Raw genomic sequence first — 14,240 nt, forward strand, 5'->3', positions numbered from 1 at the left:
TAGGCCAACAATCACCAACAAACGACCAACAAACGATTAAAAAAAAAAAAAATTAATAAAGTCGAAGTTGACCGGCTAAGTTACGGGAGGTAGCATTTGCCACTGTTTGTTTAACAAAGTCTGGTACACGTTAGCGTGACAAAGTCTAAACGGAATCAACCGAAAGTCTGAGTGGGGATCAATGCAGACAGTAACAGTCGCAATACTTAAAAAAATTTTCCTTCCGGACAAAACACGTCCGAACCGGTCCGCGCACGTTGAGCGAATTATTATGCATTCGTATGTATTTGACCGGAAATGAATGTCCGGGAAAGAATCTACCATATGAAATCGTTTGTATTTCGTATGAAGACTTTTGAAGTGCAATTGAAAAGGTTTGTGAGTCATTCGTTTAATTGTAATTAATTAATTATTTTTACACCATGCATTTAGCCGAAATAGATATATTTATAAAAGTTTTTATACGGAATCGTTTGTATTTCGTATGAAGATCATATACCTACATAAGATGAATTATTAATTAATATGAATAATAGAAAACATAATCATAATTAGCGTCAAGATATTATTAAACGTAGATAAAATCTGATAAAATAAATTAGCGGTAAGCAATAGAATATAATTAACCTTATTTAAATCCAACTAATCAGAGTTATTATAGCCCAAGTAGCAAAAAAATATTTTTTAAACGTTTTTAAAAACATTTTTAGTAATGAAAAAAAATTTTAAAAACGTTTAAATTAATGGGATAGATTCTTTTTTTCTTATTAAAAAAATATTTATTTTAATATTGTATAAAATGTTTTTTTTAACATTAAAAAATGTGTTTTTAATATTAAATAAACGTTTGTTAACATTAAAAAATGTTTTTTTAACATTAAATAAATGTTTTATTAACATTAAACATTTTTTTAATGTTTAAAAACGTTTATTTTAACAACTTTTTTGACAAAGAATTTAAACGTTTAAAGAACGTTCTTTTTCTTTATGTAGGAAAAGATAAAAACCGTTTTCCTAACTGTTTCTTTTGTATATTGGGTGTGCGTACAACCGCGCGTCCATCTGAAAAAACTGCTCTCTCAAGCCGGTCACCCATCCGAGTATAGTACCGCGCCCACGTTGCTTGACTTTTACTACGTTAAAGCCTCTTGCACAATGCCAGGCAACAGGCAATACCCTAAAGGTGCCTTTTCACGTTGACGCTCGATCGGCTCGACGCTCATCTTCAGTGAGCAAAAATCTTCAGAAATAATATTTTTTATTTATATATATATTCGTAAAATATTATTACTTGAAGATATTACTTGAAAATAATTAATATTTTACGTATTTCGAAGCCTATTTTTGATTGTACTGAGACGATCAACGACGATTCAGCGTCAACGCTGGATGTTGAATAAATTCAGCTTTATTTCTTGACGCTAGCGTCAAAGCGAAACCGCGTGACCCTAGAAATAATATTTTTTACTTATTTATATTATATAAGTAAATTTATATATATATACCTATAAATAAAATATATTATATTTGAAGATTTTTGCTCGCTGAAAATGAGCGTCGAGCGTCAACGTGAAATGGCACCTTAAGGGGATCCTGGAGTGACAGCGACAAGGCATAATCGGTCTAAGCAATATCTTTGAATTGGCTGAACAGAATGGAAAATCCTTTTACACGATTAAAGTACGCACAAAAATGTAGAGGGCTGTACATGATTTTTTCTGATAAACTAAAAAAAATTTTATTTTTATAAATATTGTCTTCACCTGACGACAATATTTGCTTTATACAAAAATTCTGCAGTTTTTCTATAGAAAATAGTGATGCAGCCCTCTACAAAAAACTGTCAGGAATAATATCGTGCAATTAGAAGTAAGATTTGAAGCCTAAAAAAAAAGATATTACTTAGACCAGTGGAAGATGCAAGGTTAGGTGCTATCCTTGTCTATATCCTTGTCTATACAAGGACAGATATAGTCGGTAAGCACTTCTTTATCGACGCTGATCGAGTTCGCCTGCGGCTCCAGCATCCCCTTAAGGGGATGCTAAAGCTAAGGCCGAACTTCCTCGACGTCGGTAATGTCAACTAAAGCAAAGGCCGAACTCACCTCAACAAAGTTAGCCCCCCCAAGTGGATTATTGATACTTTTTTTTTTACCAATCGATTGGTGGTTGATTGGTAGTATTTGGTACCGTATTCAAAACGTTTGGTAGTTTCTCGTTTTTTTAGGAAATCAAAAACAAATTTTTGATCTTCTTTTAGCCCCCCCACTTTGACTGTGGTAATTTTTTTTTTTTTTAATCGATTGGCGATTGATTGGCAGTGTTTGGTACCGCATTAAAAACTTTTGGTGGTTTCGCGTTTCTTTAGGAAATCGAAAAAACAAATTTTTGATCTTCTTTTAGCCCCCCCACTTTGACCGTGGTAAGTTTTTTTTTTTTTAATCGATTGGCGATTGATTGGCAGTGTTTGGTACCGCATTGAAACCTTTTGGTAGTTTCGCGTTTTAAAAAGAAAGAATTAATTGTCAACAAATTTTTTGTCAACAATTTTTTTAGCGCCTTCACTTTTACTGTTGGGAATTTTAAATTCTTTTTTACCAATCGTTTAGTGGTTGATTGGTAATGTTAAGAGCTGTAAGTTATTGAAAATTTTATTTTAAAGCCTTTGTGTCCACGATGCTAGAACTGTGTCCGAGTTTCGGTTTAAAGCCTTGTGTACACGATACTAGAAATCGGTCCGAGTTTCGGTTTAAAGCCCGGTGTCCACGATGCAAGAACTGTGTCCAAGTTTCGGTTTAAGCCAATGAAACTGCTACTTTTCTGTAAGAGCTGCAAGTTGATTGGCTTAAACCGAAACTTGGACACAGTTCTTGCATCGTGGACACCGGGCTTAAGCTAATGAAACTGCTGTTTTTCTGTAAGAGCTGCAAGTTGATTGGCTTAAACCGAAACTTGGACCGATTTCTAGTATCGTGTACACAAGGCTTTAGTCAATGAAACTGCTACTTTACTGTAAGAGCTGCAAGTTGATTGGCTTAAACCAAAACTCGGACGCAGTTCTAGCATCGTGGACACAAGGCTTAAAGGCACAGTCACAATGAGAGGAATAAGGAATAAGATAAAGGAATAAGGAATAAGGCATGTTGCATCTCACTTTAATGTACGTGTACTGAAGTGAGATACGACATTCCCTTATTCCTTATTCCTTTATCTTATTCCTTATTTTTCTCATTGTGACTGAGCCCTTAAGCCCCTTGCACAATAGGCGATAGCGACAGCGACAAGGTTGCCGACAAAGCTATACCTTTGTCGGCAACTTTGTCGCTGTCGCTATCGCTATCGCTATCGCCTATTGTGCAAGGGGCTTTATGCTACGCTATGCATTTTGTGTATTATAGCCTTAAGCGGGGAACACGTACTTTTGCATAACGCATAATACGTAAGCATAAGAAAACTGATTGGTATATTTTCTTATGCACATGTGTATGGACCAATCAATTTTCTTATGCTTACGCATTATGCGCTGTGCAGAAGTGTGTGCTCCCCGCTTTAAGGTCTATCCAGACAAACTTACATAGGTGATGAACCATATGCATAAAGAAACGGATTGGTCTATTTCCTTATGCACATGCATATGGACCAATCAATTCTCTTATGCTTATATGTTTATGGGCTTATGCAAGTTTGTGTGGATATAGCTTTTAGCGGGGAGCACACACTTCTGCACAACGCATAATACGTAAGCATAAGAAAATTGATTGGTCCATACACATGTGCATAAGGAAATAGACCAATCAGTTTTCTTAAGGCCATCGCACACAAAATTGCATAGCTTAGCATAAGCGTAACATAAGACCGCTAAACCAATGAGCATCCAGCATAAAGTCGCCATATTGATTTACATAAGGTGCTTATTGGTCCAGCGGTCTTATGCTATGCTTATGCAGCCTATGCAATTTTGTGTGCGATGGCCTTTATGCTTACGTATTATGCGTTATGCAAAAGTCTGTGTTCCCCGCTTAAGCGGGGAGCACACACTTCTGCACAACGCATAATACGTAAGCATAAGAAAACTGATTGGTCTATTTCCTTATGCACATGTGTATGGACCAATCAATTTTTTTATGCTTACGCATTATGCGTTGTGCAGAAGTGTGTGCTCCCCGCTTTAAGGTGGAAGCACATAAAATTGCAGGAGCCATGAGCAGAATGCAGAAGCCATATGCGCATGCGCTATGGTATCTGTAGAGCCCCACTATGGTCGCGTTCAGCAGACCAAGCCGCTCAGTAGCAGTCGAACGTGATTGGCTCTTAGTTTTAGAACCAACCAATCAACGTAGAGTGTTGATAAGACGAACTCAACAGTTGTGTCTGCTGAACGCGGCCAATGTGTGCAATCGTCACTATACGTAACTGGAATGTTAAGGCTCAGACACAATGACAAAAATAAGGAATAAGATAAATGAATAAGGAATAAGGGAATGTCGTATCTCACTTCAGTACACGTACATTAAAGTGAGATGCAACATGCCTTATTCCTTATTCCTTTATCTTATTCCTTATTCCTCTCATTGTGACTGTGCCTTTAAGCCTTGTGTCCACGATGCTAGAACTGCGTCCGAGTTTTGGTTTAAGCCAATCAACTTGCAGCTCTTACAGTAAAGTAGCAGTTTCATTGACTAAAGCCTTGTGTACACGATACTAGAAATCGGTCCAAGTTTCGGTTTAAGCCAATCAACTTGCAGCTCTTACAGAAAAACAGCAGTTTCATTAGCTTAAGCCCGGTGTCCACGATGCAAGAACTGTGTCCAAGTTTCGGTTTAAGCCAATCAACTTGCAGCTCTTACAGAAAAGTAGCAGTTTCATTGGCTTAAACCGAAACTTGGACACAGTTCTTGCATCGTGGACACCGGGCTTTAAACCGAAACTCGGACCGATTTCTAGTATCGTGTACACAAGGCTTTAAACCGAAACTCGGACACAGTTCTAGCATCGTGGACACAAAGGCTTTAAAATAAAATTTTCAATAACTTACAGCTCTTAACATTACCAATCAACCACTAAACGATTGGTAAAAAAGAATTTAAAATTCCCAACAGTAAAAGTGAAGGCGCTAAAAAAATTGTTGACAAAAAATTTGTTGACAATTAATTCTTTCTTTTTAAAACGCGAAACTACCAAAAGGTTTCAATGCGGTACCAAACACTGCCAATCAATCGCCAATCGATTAAAAAAAAAAAAACTTACCACGGTCAAAGTGGGGGGGCTAAAAGAAGATCAAAAATTTGTTTTTTCGATTTCCTAAAGAAACGCGAAACCACCAAAAGTTTTTAATGCGGTACCAAACACTGCCAATCAATCGCCAATCGATTAAAAAAAAAAAAAATTACCACAGTCAAAGTGGGGGGGCTAAAAGAAGATCAAAAATTTGTTTTCGATTTCCTAAAAAAACGAGAAACTACCAAACGTTTTGAATACGGTACCAAATACTACCAATCAACCACCAATCGATTGGTAAAAAAAAAAGTATCAATAATCCACTTGGGGGGGCTAACTTTGTTGAGGTGCCGAACTCCGACGCGAAAACGCCACCACGTAAGGTGGTGACCACTGGTGGTGACAACGCGAAACTCCGTACACGTACACACACCACTGAATTGCTCACACCCACGGTGGTAGAGAGACATATGCTATAGACGCGGCAACGCCGCGCGGCGTTGCCGCGTCTATGGATTCTTAGCAATACGGCCTGAACCTGAAAATGCTTTCTGGCCGTCCGTAGCAGAAGGCAGTAACGTATCAAGGCTAATAAGCACCCGCTTTTTATAAATTACATATATTCTTATGCACACATGTGCGTATATATATATAATATGTATCTAATTATTATGTGTATGTTTATAATTGTCTGATGACAAATAATAACAGTAGCATAATTGAGAATGTGAATTAGTATACATAGTATGTATTGACGCGGGTACTTATTAGACTTGGCAATTTACTGCATCTCTTGCACGTCTAATAATTTTTTTCTTGTAATGTAAATGAATGATGTAAAACTCTTTCAAAGGATCTATCCATTCTTGATGGGGTAAAATAATAACTTTTATAACAAATGCAATAAATATTAAATTTATAGTATTGATTTATATAACTAATTTTATTCTGTCTTTATATAGAAAAATATACCTCAGTCTTATAGCATCAGAGTAGAGGGTAACGGCAGCTGATGAACAGTATAGATAACAAACTGAATAAAAATCTTAATTATTATAACATAATGATATTAATAAGATTTTTATTCAGTTTGTTATTATATCTATACTGTTCATCAGCTGCGTTACCCTCTACTCTGATGCTAAGACTGAGTGTATATTTTTCTATATAAAGACAGAATAAAATTAATTATATAAATCAATACTATAAATTTAATATTTATTGCATTTGTTATAGAAGTTATTATTTTACCCCATCAAGAATGGATAGATCCTTTGAAAGAGTTTACATAAAAAGCTCAGCGTTGGAAACCTCATATTATTCATAATTCTCCATTATTTGTTTAAATCTACGCAGGTTCCTTTTCAGTAAGATTGATAGTCTGAAGTAATAGGTGATGGCAAAAAATCTGAAATTATTGCACTATCATGCAGAAGCACTAAGAATTTAAATATATATTTTTATGCATATTAAAAGATATATTAGCAATCAGTCTAATTAGAAAAAAGATGTACCAGATAATATAAAAGAAATTGTATATAAAAAAAATGGTTTCTAATATGTATTCAGAGAATGTTGATTTATCATATTATTCTTTCAAACTTGCTTTCCTCCTTTTGAAAATTTACACCAAGAGAAACTTTTGTAACATATTACTTTGTATTGATTTTTTTTAACATCTTTATTTCTTAAAAAGGAAACGAAAACCGTAGAAGAAAATTATTAAACTTATTTTTATCGTGTTGAGAATTCATTCAATTTTATCGCTACGTGTCTCAACTTCTCTTGTTCAAAACAAAAAACTAATTTATAGCTTTTGATTTTATATATAATTGTTAAATTTCAGTTTTGTCAGATGCGATTTGTGCGAGCTTATTTCGTGGAGCAAATATTTTGTTGCGTTTTCGAGAGTGTTTATCCGATCATTAGCGAAGCGACGCGATGCATTTATATTTGATCACGAGGGACTATGCGCAAATTTTCGCATTGTTTGCGGATTTTATAACTTTATTGACGAATATAAGATCTAATATCTTTCGCATAATTGATTTACGATTACTCGCGTTTTATTGAGGCTCAGTTGTACACCCGTCTGCATCACGTCAATAAAAATCTGGCAGGAAAATGTGTATGAATTTATTCATTTAGCAAAGGATGCGCGTTGACCTTAGAAGCGCACGTTGGAATTTCATCCGGAGGGAAAAAACTGTCGCGTTTTTTTAATCTTTCTGATTCTCAAAATAAATTCTTCGTGTATATTTTTTCGCGCTTATAATATTATTTGATTTTTGCAGATTAATTTTCTTTTCACGCATGAAATATATTTTGGCAACTATGCCGTCTATAGGAAGAAATCTGTCGGACTGTGCTAACTCGGACCACGTGCGTTTCTGACGTTTAGATATTAGTGAAATTCGGTTAGAAAACAAAAAAATGACCTGTCTCATTTCTTGATAGAAATTCGAGATGCTAAATACTAATTTATTGGGTGCGTTCGGGAAGACACTATTAGTGCTATTTGCTTATTTTATCCTTGTTTTACACCTGATGAACGATAAAGGCTGCGGTCCACTTGACGCTACAAATACTTTGGAGCGTTCTTCTTCTCCTTCTTTCTTCATTGAAAGAAAAGAGAAGAGGAATGCTTCGAAGCATTTGTAGCGTCAAGTGGACCCCGCAGAAAGATAGAATGATGCAATAGCGCTAATAGCGCGCTTCCCGAACGCAGCCATTGTGTTATAAATTCGACGTTCGCTTTTCGCGTGAGACTGGCATCGGCTTCCTATGTCGCTAAACGGGTCTTTTTCAGTTGGATACGTTTTTTTCATTATAATATACAGACTACAGAGGAGAAGAAGCTAGGGATAGTGGGATAGGTAGACATACATTTTGTACGACAATATCGGGGGTCTATCGTTAGTACGATTATTTTTTCTCTGGGCCCGGAGCCTCGTCCACGATGATAATATCGCGGACACGGGACGTCTCCAGAATCGTGCTCCGATTACTTTGTACTAAGAATAATTCTGCATAAATTTCTTTTGTGCCTTTATATCATATGTATTTTTCAAGCAAAGTTCATTTGCAGAATTTACGCGATGGAAGATATATGTATACATATATAAACACACACGTGTGTGTGTGTGTGTGTGTGTGTGTGTGTGTGTGTGTGTGTGTGTGTGTGTATACATCTTCCATCGCATAAATTCTGCAAATGCACTTTGCTTGAAAAATACATATGATATAAAGGCACAAAGTAAAAAAAGTTTATGCAGAATTATTCTTATTGTTAGTACAAAGTAATCGGAGCATGATCCTGGAGACGTCTCATGTCCGTGATATCGTCATCGTGGACGGGGCCTGGGGCCCACAGAAAAAATAATAAAAATAATATGTATGTGCGTATGCGTATGTATATATGTGCGATTGCGTATGCGTGTGCGTGTGTATGTATATCTATGTTCAATTGCATTACTGGTTTTATGTAATATTATTTACTTTCGACAGTAACAATAAAAAAAATAATATATTTCATTTATATATGTATTTTCGTTTATATTTCCCAACATTTTATCAACGAAATAATAAATACAGTTTCTTGTCCTAAATAACATTACCGTTTTTCTTTCTTCAAATATACCCTGGAATCCTAACACCACTTCCAAAAAATCCTGATTTTACCATACTAATACGCTATCCAGTATACTAAGAGAGAGAGGGACAGGGATGTAGAGAGGGAGAGAGAGAAAGAGAGAGAGAGACAGAGAGAGAGAGAGAGGAATAAATGGGTGCATGTAAATTACATACATAGGAGAGAAAGGAATGGGCGCGTTCAACAGACCAAGCCGCTGAGTAGCAATCGAACGTGATTGGCTCTTACTTTTAGAACCAACCAATCAACGCAGAGTGTTATAAGACGAACTCAACAGTTGTGTCTGCTGAACGCGGCCAATAATACGAGAAATATCTGTTCTTGTCTAACGAGGCATCTGTTACGACATATCTGCCAAAGCTCGTTCTTTGAAACGGCTTTATAGATCGCAAAATCCTTTTACAGGAGTAAAGTATAGATACTAATGAAGAGTGGGAATATAAAGAAAGTAGTGATAATTGGAAAAAATGTAAAAATGCCTAACGAGGCACCTGTACGACATATCTGTCAAAGCTCGTTCTTTGAAACGGCTTTATAAATCGCAAAATCCTTTTACAGGAGTAAAGTATAGGTACTAATAAAGAGTGGGAATATAAAAAAAGTAGTGATAATTGAAAAAAATGTAAAAATGGCCGCGTTCAGCAGACACACCTGTTGACATGATGTACAGATGCCTCGTTAGGCATTTTTACATTTTTTCCAATTATCACTACTTTCTTTATATTCCCACTCTTCATTAGTATCTATACTTTACTCCTGTAAAAGGTTTTTGCGATCTATGAAGCCGTTTCAAAGAACGAGCTTTGACAGATATGTCGTACAGATGCCTCGTTAGGCATTTTTACATTTTTTTCAATTATTACTAATTTTTTTATATTCCCACTCTTCATTAGTACCTATACTTTACTCCTGTAAAAGGATTTTGCGATGTATGAAGCCGTTTCAAAGAACGAGTTTAGACAGATATGTCGTTGAGTTCATCTGATCAACACTCTGCGTTGATTGGTTGGTTCTAAAAGTAAGAGCCAATCACGTTCGACTGCTACTCAGCGGCTTGGTCTGCTGAACGCGCCCAATGCCTAACGAGGCATCTGTACGACATATCTGTCAAAGCTCGTTCTTTGAAACGGCTTCATAGATCGCGAAATCCTTTTACAGGAGTAAAGTTTAGGTACTAATGAAGGGTGGGATTGTAAAATAATTAGTAATAATTGAAAAAAATGTAAAAATGCCTAACGAGATATCTGTACCACATATCTTTCAAAGCTCGTTCTTTGAAACGGCTTCATAGATCGCAAAATCCTTTTACAGGAGTAAAGTTTAGGTACTAATGAAGGGTGGGATTGTAAAATAATTAGTAATAATTGAAAAAAATGTAAAAATGCCTAACGAGATATCTGTACCACATATCTTTCTAAGCTCGTTCTTTGAAACGGCTTCATAGATCGCAAAATCCTTTTACAGGAGTAAAGTTTAGGTACTAATAAAGGGTGGGATTGTAAAATAATTAGTAATAATTGAAAAAAATGTAAAAATGCCTAACGAGATATCTGTATCATATATCTGTCCTGGTTCGATTGCTGTGTAGGAATCAGACAATGTAGCCAACCCCGAAACTGCCCACAGCTGCGTGCGCCATCGCGCCGTCTCTCGCAAGATCCGTGAACTACTGCTGTGACATGATTGCTGCTCTGCGTGAATATTTTTGTGAAAAATATACACGATCGTTTCAAAGCTCCCATTTTTATTCTAGGCTTTCAATCTCAATTTCAAAGGTACGTTATTGTTTGTGCACGTCTTCTGAAGGGTGGGAAATTTTAATTTCGTACATATTACGTATACAACTGTTTATATTAGAAAATAAGGTTGTGAGGTGACAGCATTTTAAAAATTTTTTCAATTATTACTAATTATTTGACAATCCCACCCTTCATTAGTACCTCTACTTTACTCCTGTAAAAGGATTTTGCGATCTGTAAAGCCGTTTCAAAATAGGAGCTTTGACTGTTTTTGTCGGTAATTTGAACGGCTTTAGCATCCCCTTAAGGTGCGATTTCACGATGACGCTCGACGCTGGATTCGAGCGTCAAATCTGGTCACGTGATAGATTCAGAGGGACGCGAAATATAACCTAACCACTGGATTGGCTGAAATGAGCGTCGAGTGTCAAAGCTAAACACAGTTTAGCTTTTTGACCTTAAAGGTGCGATTTCACGATGACGCTCGACGCTGGATTCGAGCGTCAAATCTGGTCACGTGATAGATTTCAGCCAATCCAGTGGTTAGGTTATATTTCGCGTCCCTCTGAATCTAATCACGTGACCAGATTTGACGCTCGAATCCAGCGTCGAGCGTCATCGTGAAATCGCACCTTTATGGCTTCTGCACACAGGACGCGGAAACGCTTGCCGCACGGTAAGAAGCAACGCGGTAGCCAATAAACTTTTGGTTCTTACTAGAGTCCCTCTAATAAGAGTCGCGACACGTAGCAGCAACTTTTGATTGGTTGGCATTTTCGGCAAAAGTACGTGAAACAGAAAGAGAAAGAGATATAAGAGAGAAAGAGAAAGCGATATACAAGTAACATACATTCATATCGCTTTCTCTTTCTTTCTTATTTTGCCGAAACTCAAGATGTCGCGACTCTTATTAGAGGGACTCTAGTTCTTACGGAAAAGCAACACGTTAATTGGCTACCGCGTCGCTTCTTGCCGCGCGGCAAGCGTTTCCGCGTCCTGTGTGCAGCCATTAGGGCCGGTATTCATAGTCGGATCTTATATTTAAGGGTGCCGTCCCATGCAGGACGGAATTTCGGAAAACGGAATCTCGGAATCATTCTGATTGGTTAGCCCCATGGGGCACAGTACAAGCCCCATGAGGCTAACCAATCAGAATGATTCCGAGATTCCGTTTTCCGAAATTCCGTCCTGCATGGGACGGCATCCTAATGCTGGGTCTACAATGCGAGTCGCAAAGTCGTGAGTCGCAAGAATTGACCAATCACAGTCGATTATTCTCCTCAAATTCGACTGTGATTGGTCAATTCTTGCGACTCACGACTTTGCGACTTGCATTGTAGACCCAGCATAAGACCGCCCTAAGAGCAAAAAGTCGACTTTAAGTCGACTTGAAGTCGACTTCTACCGAAACTGACTTGGCAGAAAAGTCGACATTTTTAAGGACGAAAGTCGACTTTAAGTCGACTTGAAGTCGGCGAATGTCGCAAAAACCACCGACTTAAAGTCGACTTCCCGTCATGATGAAAAGTCGACTTCCCGTCATGACGAAAAGTCGACTTCCCGTCATGACGAAAAGTCGACTTCCCGCCAACTTTTAAAGTCGATAAAATAAACCGCCGCGTACGTCTGGAGGTCGATTGTGTATCTTGAAACGAGGTAAAAATAACAAAAGTTAACAGATTTTATTAGATTTTGATAAATAAAATCGTAGATACGCTAATGAATTTTCTCACTTTTGTAATTTTTACCTCATTATTTCAAGATACACAATCGACCCCTTGCTGGGGGCTAAAACTAATGCATTTCGATTTTTTTTCATATATAAAATAATTTAATTATCTAAAAAACTGTATAATTACAATCCTAATGTTTTATTCTTAATTACAAAGGCGGCCATATCTGTGCCACTTCTGCGTGCGCGGATTCCGGCAGCCACTTCTGGTAAGCTGACAATAACAGAACTAAAATTAAAACATTCCAGCGTTAATCGCGAAACAATATGCAAAATTAGCTATATAAATATATATCATATTATTATCATAATGTTGTAAATATATAATATTATATATATATATATATATATATATATATATATTATTATAAATATATAATATCCACAGACTTTTATACTAGACCACTAACATCTATGGACGCACTGCCGAAAAGCTGATGCGAGTGCAAGGTGCAAGTGTTAGTGAAGGGTGCGGCCATATTGAATTAACAATAAGTCACTATCGGGTGTTCAGTTGCTCATGATGTGCGTTTATCTGCATTCGTTATTACAGTACATAACGAAGCAGGCGAATGTTTTTGTGTTAAATATTGGTACATGTTATCAATAAGTTTGTAAGTCATGCCTTCGACGTGTAGCGTACTTGGATGCCGAAATCGAACCACTACTCCTGTAGTATTAAACCCTTTCTTTTGGACATTCTGTATATGCCAGACTATTGTATAGAAATCTTGTATAAAACCACTTGTATAGAATAGTAGTATAGCATATCTTGACTAAAATCAACATGGCGGCAAGCATCACGGGCGAGATGTCTGTCAGCGGTCTAGTATTGTATAGAAGTCTATGATAATATCTAAATATTATTTTATAAATTAAAATCTCACATTTTTTATCCGAACCCCAGATTTCTAGCAGTTTGTGTTTGGACACAACTCCCTGCGACTGCAGCGTTTGTACTATTGCTTGAGTGCGTGGTATCAACCTGAAAAAATCGTATTGAATTGATGTAATCTATTTGATGAATCAACGTGAAATCAAAAGGAGATAGAATAACGATTTACCTGGCCCATGACTTGGTGATGCTCCCAGGTGTCGTCAGCAGCGACGGGACAAATCGTTTCAGCTTAGGGCACACTTGACCCTCCAAGAAGAAATACGCTAACCACTTGACACCGTCCACGGATGCTCTATATCCATCGATGGTAGTGCCCATTCGGCCTTTCCGAATGTACCAGACACGCGGCAAATGATCTTCCTGGTTCATTGATTATATCTATAAATATCTTTATAAATAAGTAGGAAAAACATTATAAAGCAACAATTGTGATAAAAATACCTTGGCGGTGGATCAACCAATGGTTCACTAAGATGGCATAGCATGGGCGAATTTCGGCAATCATTCGGGTTCTATCATCGTGACACCTCGCATGTACATCTTATTCGTTTCGTACACCTCTTTATAAACCACCTATTCCGGACTGATTTTCCGTAGAACGCACGAAGAATGCATGAACACAGGTTCCTTCATTTCTGGTGTTCTGAAAGATGATACAGAATGGAGAGGTCGCATTCAATAGGTCTTAATTATCGATGATAATTAATAACACACCATACCTAACCTGTAAGCATGTTTCCACTTGGCCTTATCCTGATCCTCTTTTACCTCGTCGGGCAAAACCTTTCTCGCGACTTGATCCGCCATACCTGCAAGAACTATCTGGCGTCTTATCGTGTCCTGTCTCGCGGCACGTATTCCTCGCACTCGCGTAAACTCTGGTCCACTCATCTGGTCCTCCAGCCTCCTCGAGATTCGCCGCCATATTGATGATGCATGACGCGCCGCTTGACTGTTTTCCGTCTTTTTATAAGTCGACTATTTAGAAGTCGACTTTTAGTC

General features: G+C 37.2%; 1 protein-coding gene and 1 long non-coding RNA gene across 4 annotated transcripts; one reads left to right on the forward strand and one right to left on the reverse strand.

The window, feature by feature from the left end:
* Positions 1 to 1,184: 1,184 nt before the first annotated feature.
* LOC139779331 (probable ATP-dependent RNA helicase DHX37) lies at positions 1,185 to 14,232 on the reverse strand. Of its 3 annotated transcripts, none has more exons than XM_071717668.1 (6): positions 13,958 to 14,232; positions 13,680 to 13,881; positions 13,405 to 13,616; positions 13,228 to 13,325; positions 12,468 to 12,554; positions 1,185 to 1,448 (listed from the first exon to the last, which is right to left on the reverse strand). In XM_071717668.1, the coding sequence occupies exons 3-5, from the start codon at positions 13,605 to 13,607 to the stop codon at positions 12,490 to 12,492; spliced, it is 366 nt and encodes a 121-aa protein (XP_071573769.1). In that variant the 5' UTR covers positions 13,608 to 13,616; positions 13,680 to 13,881; positions 13,958 to 14,232; the 3' UTR covers positions 1,185 to 1,448; positions 12,468 to 12,489. The 3 variants fall into 3 exon arrangements, with proteins under 3 accessions (XP_071573769.1, XP_071573767.1, XP_071573768.1); XM_071717666.1 differs by having other exon boundaries at positions 1,186 to 1,448; positions 12,468 to 12,569; positions 13,958 to 14,229; XM_071717667.1 differs by lacking the exon at positions 1,185 to 1,448 and having other exon boundaries at positions 12,417 to 12,569; positions 13,958 to 14,228.
* Positions 12,495 to 13,221, forward strand: LOC139779333 (uncharacterized). The gene is made up of 2 exons (XR_011719860.1): positions 12,495 to 12,549; positions 12,729 to 13,221. It is a non-coding gene; the product is annotated as an uncharacterized lncRNA (long non-coding RNA).
* Positions 14,233 to 14,240: the final 8 nt, after the last annotated feature.

This window comes from Temnothorax nylanderi, unplaced genomic scaffold, assembly GCF_030848795.1.
Source record: "Temnothorax nylanderi isolate EJ_2023f unplaced genomic scaffold, tnyl_v1.0 TNYL_tig0221_pilon, whole genome shotgun sequence".
Taxonomy (NCBI): Eukaryota; Metazoa; Arthropoda; class Insecta; order Hymenoptera; family Formicidae; genus Temnothorax; species Temnothorax nylanderi.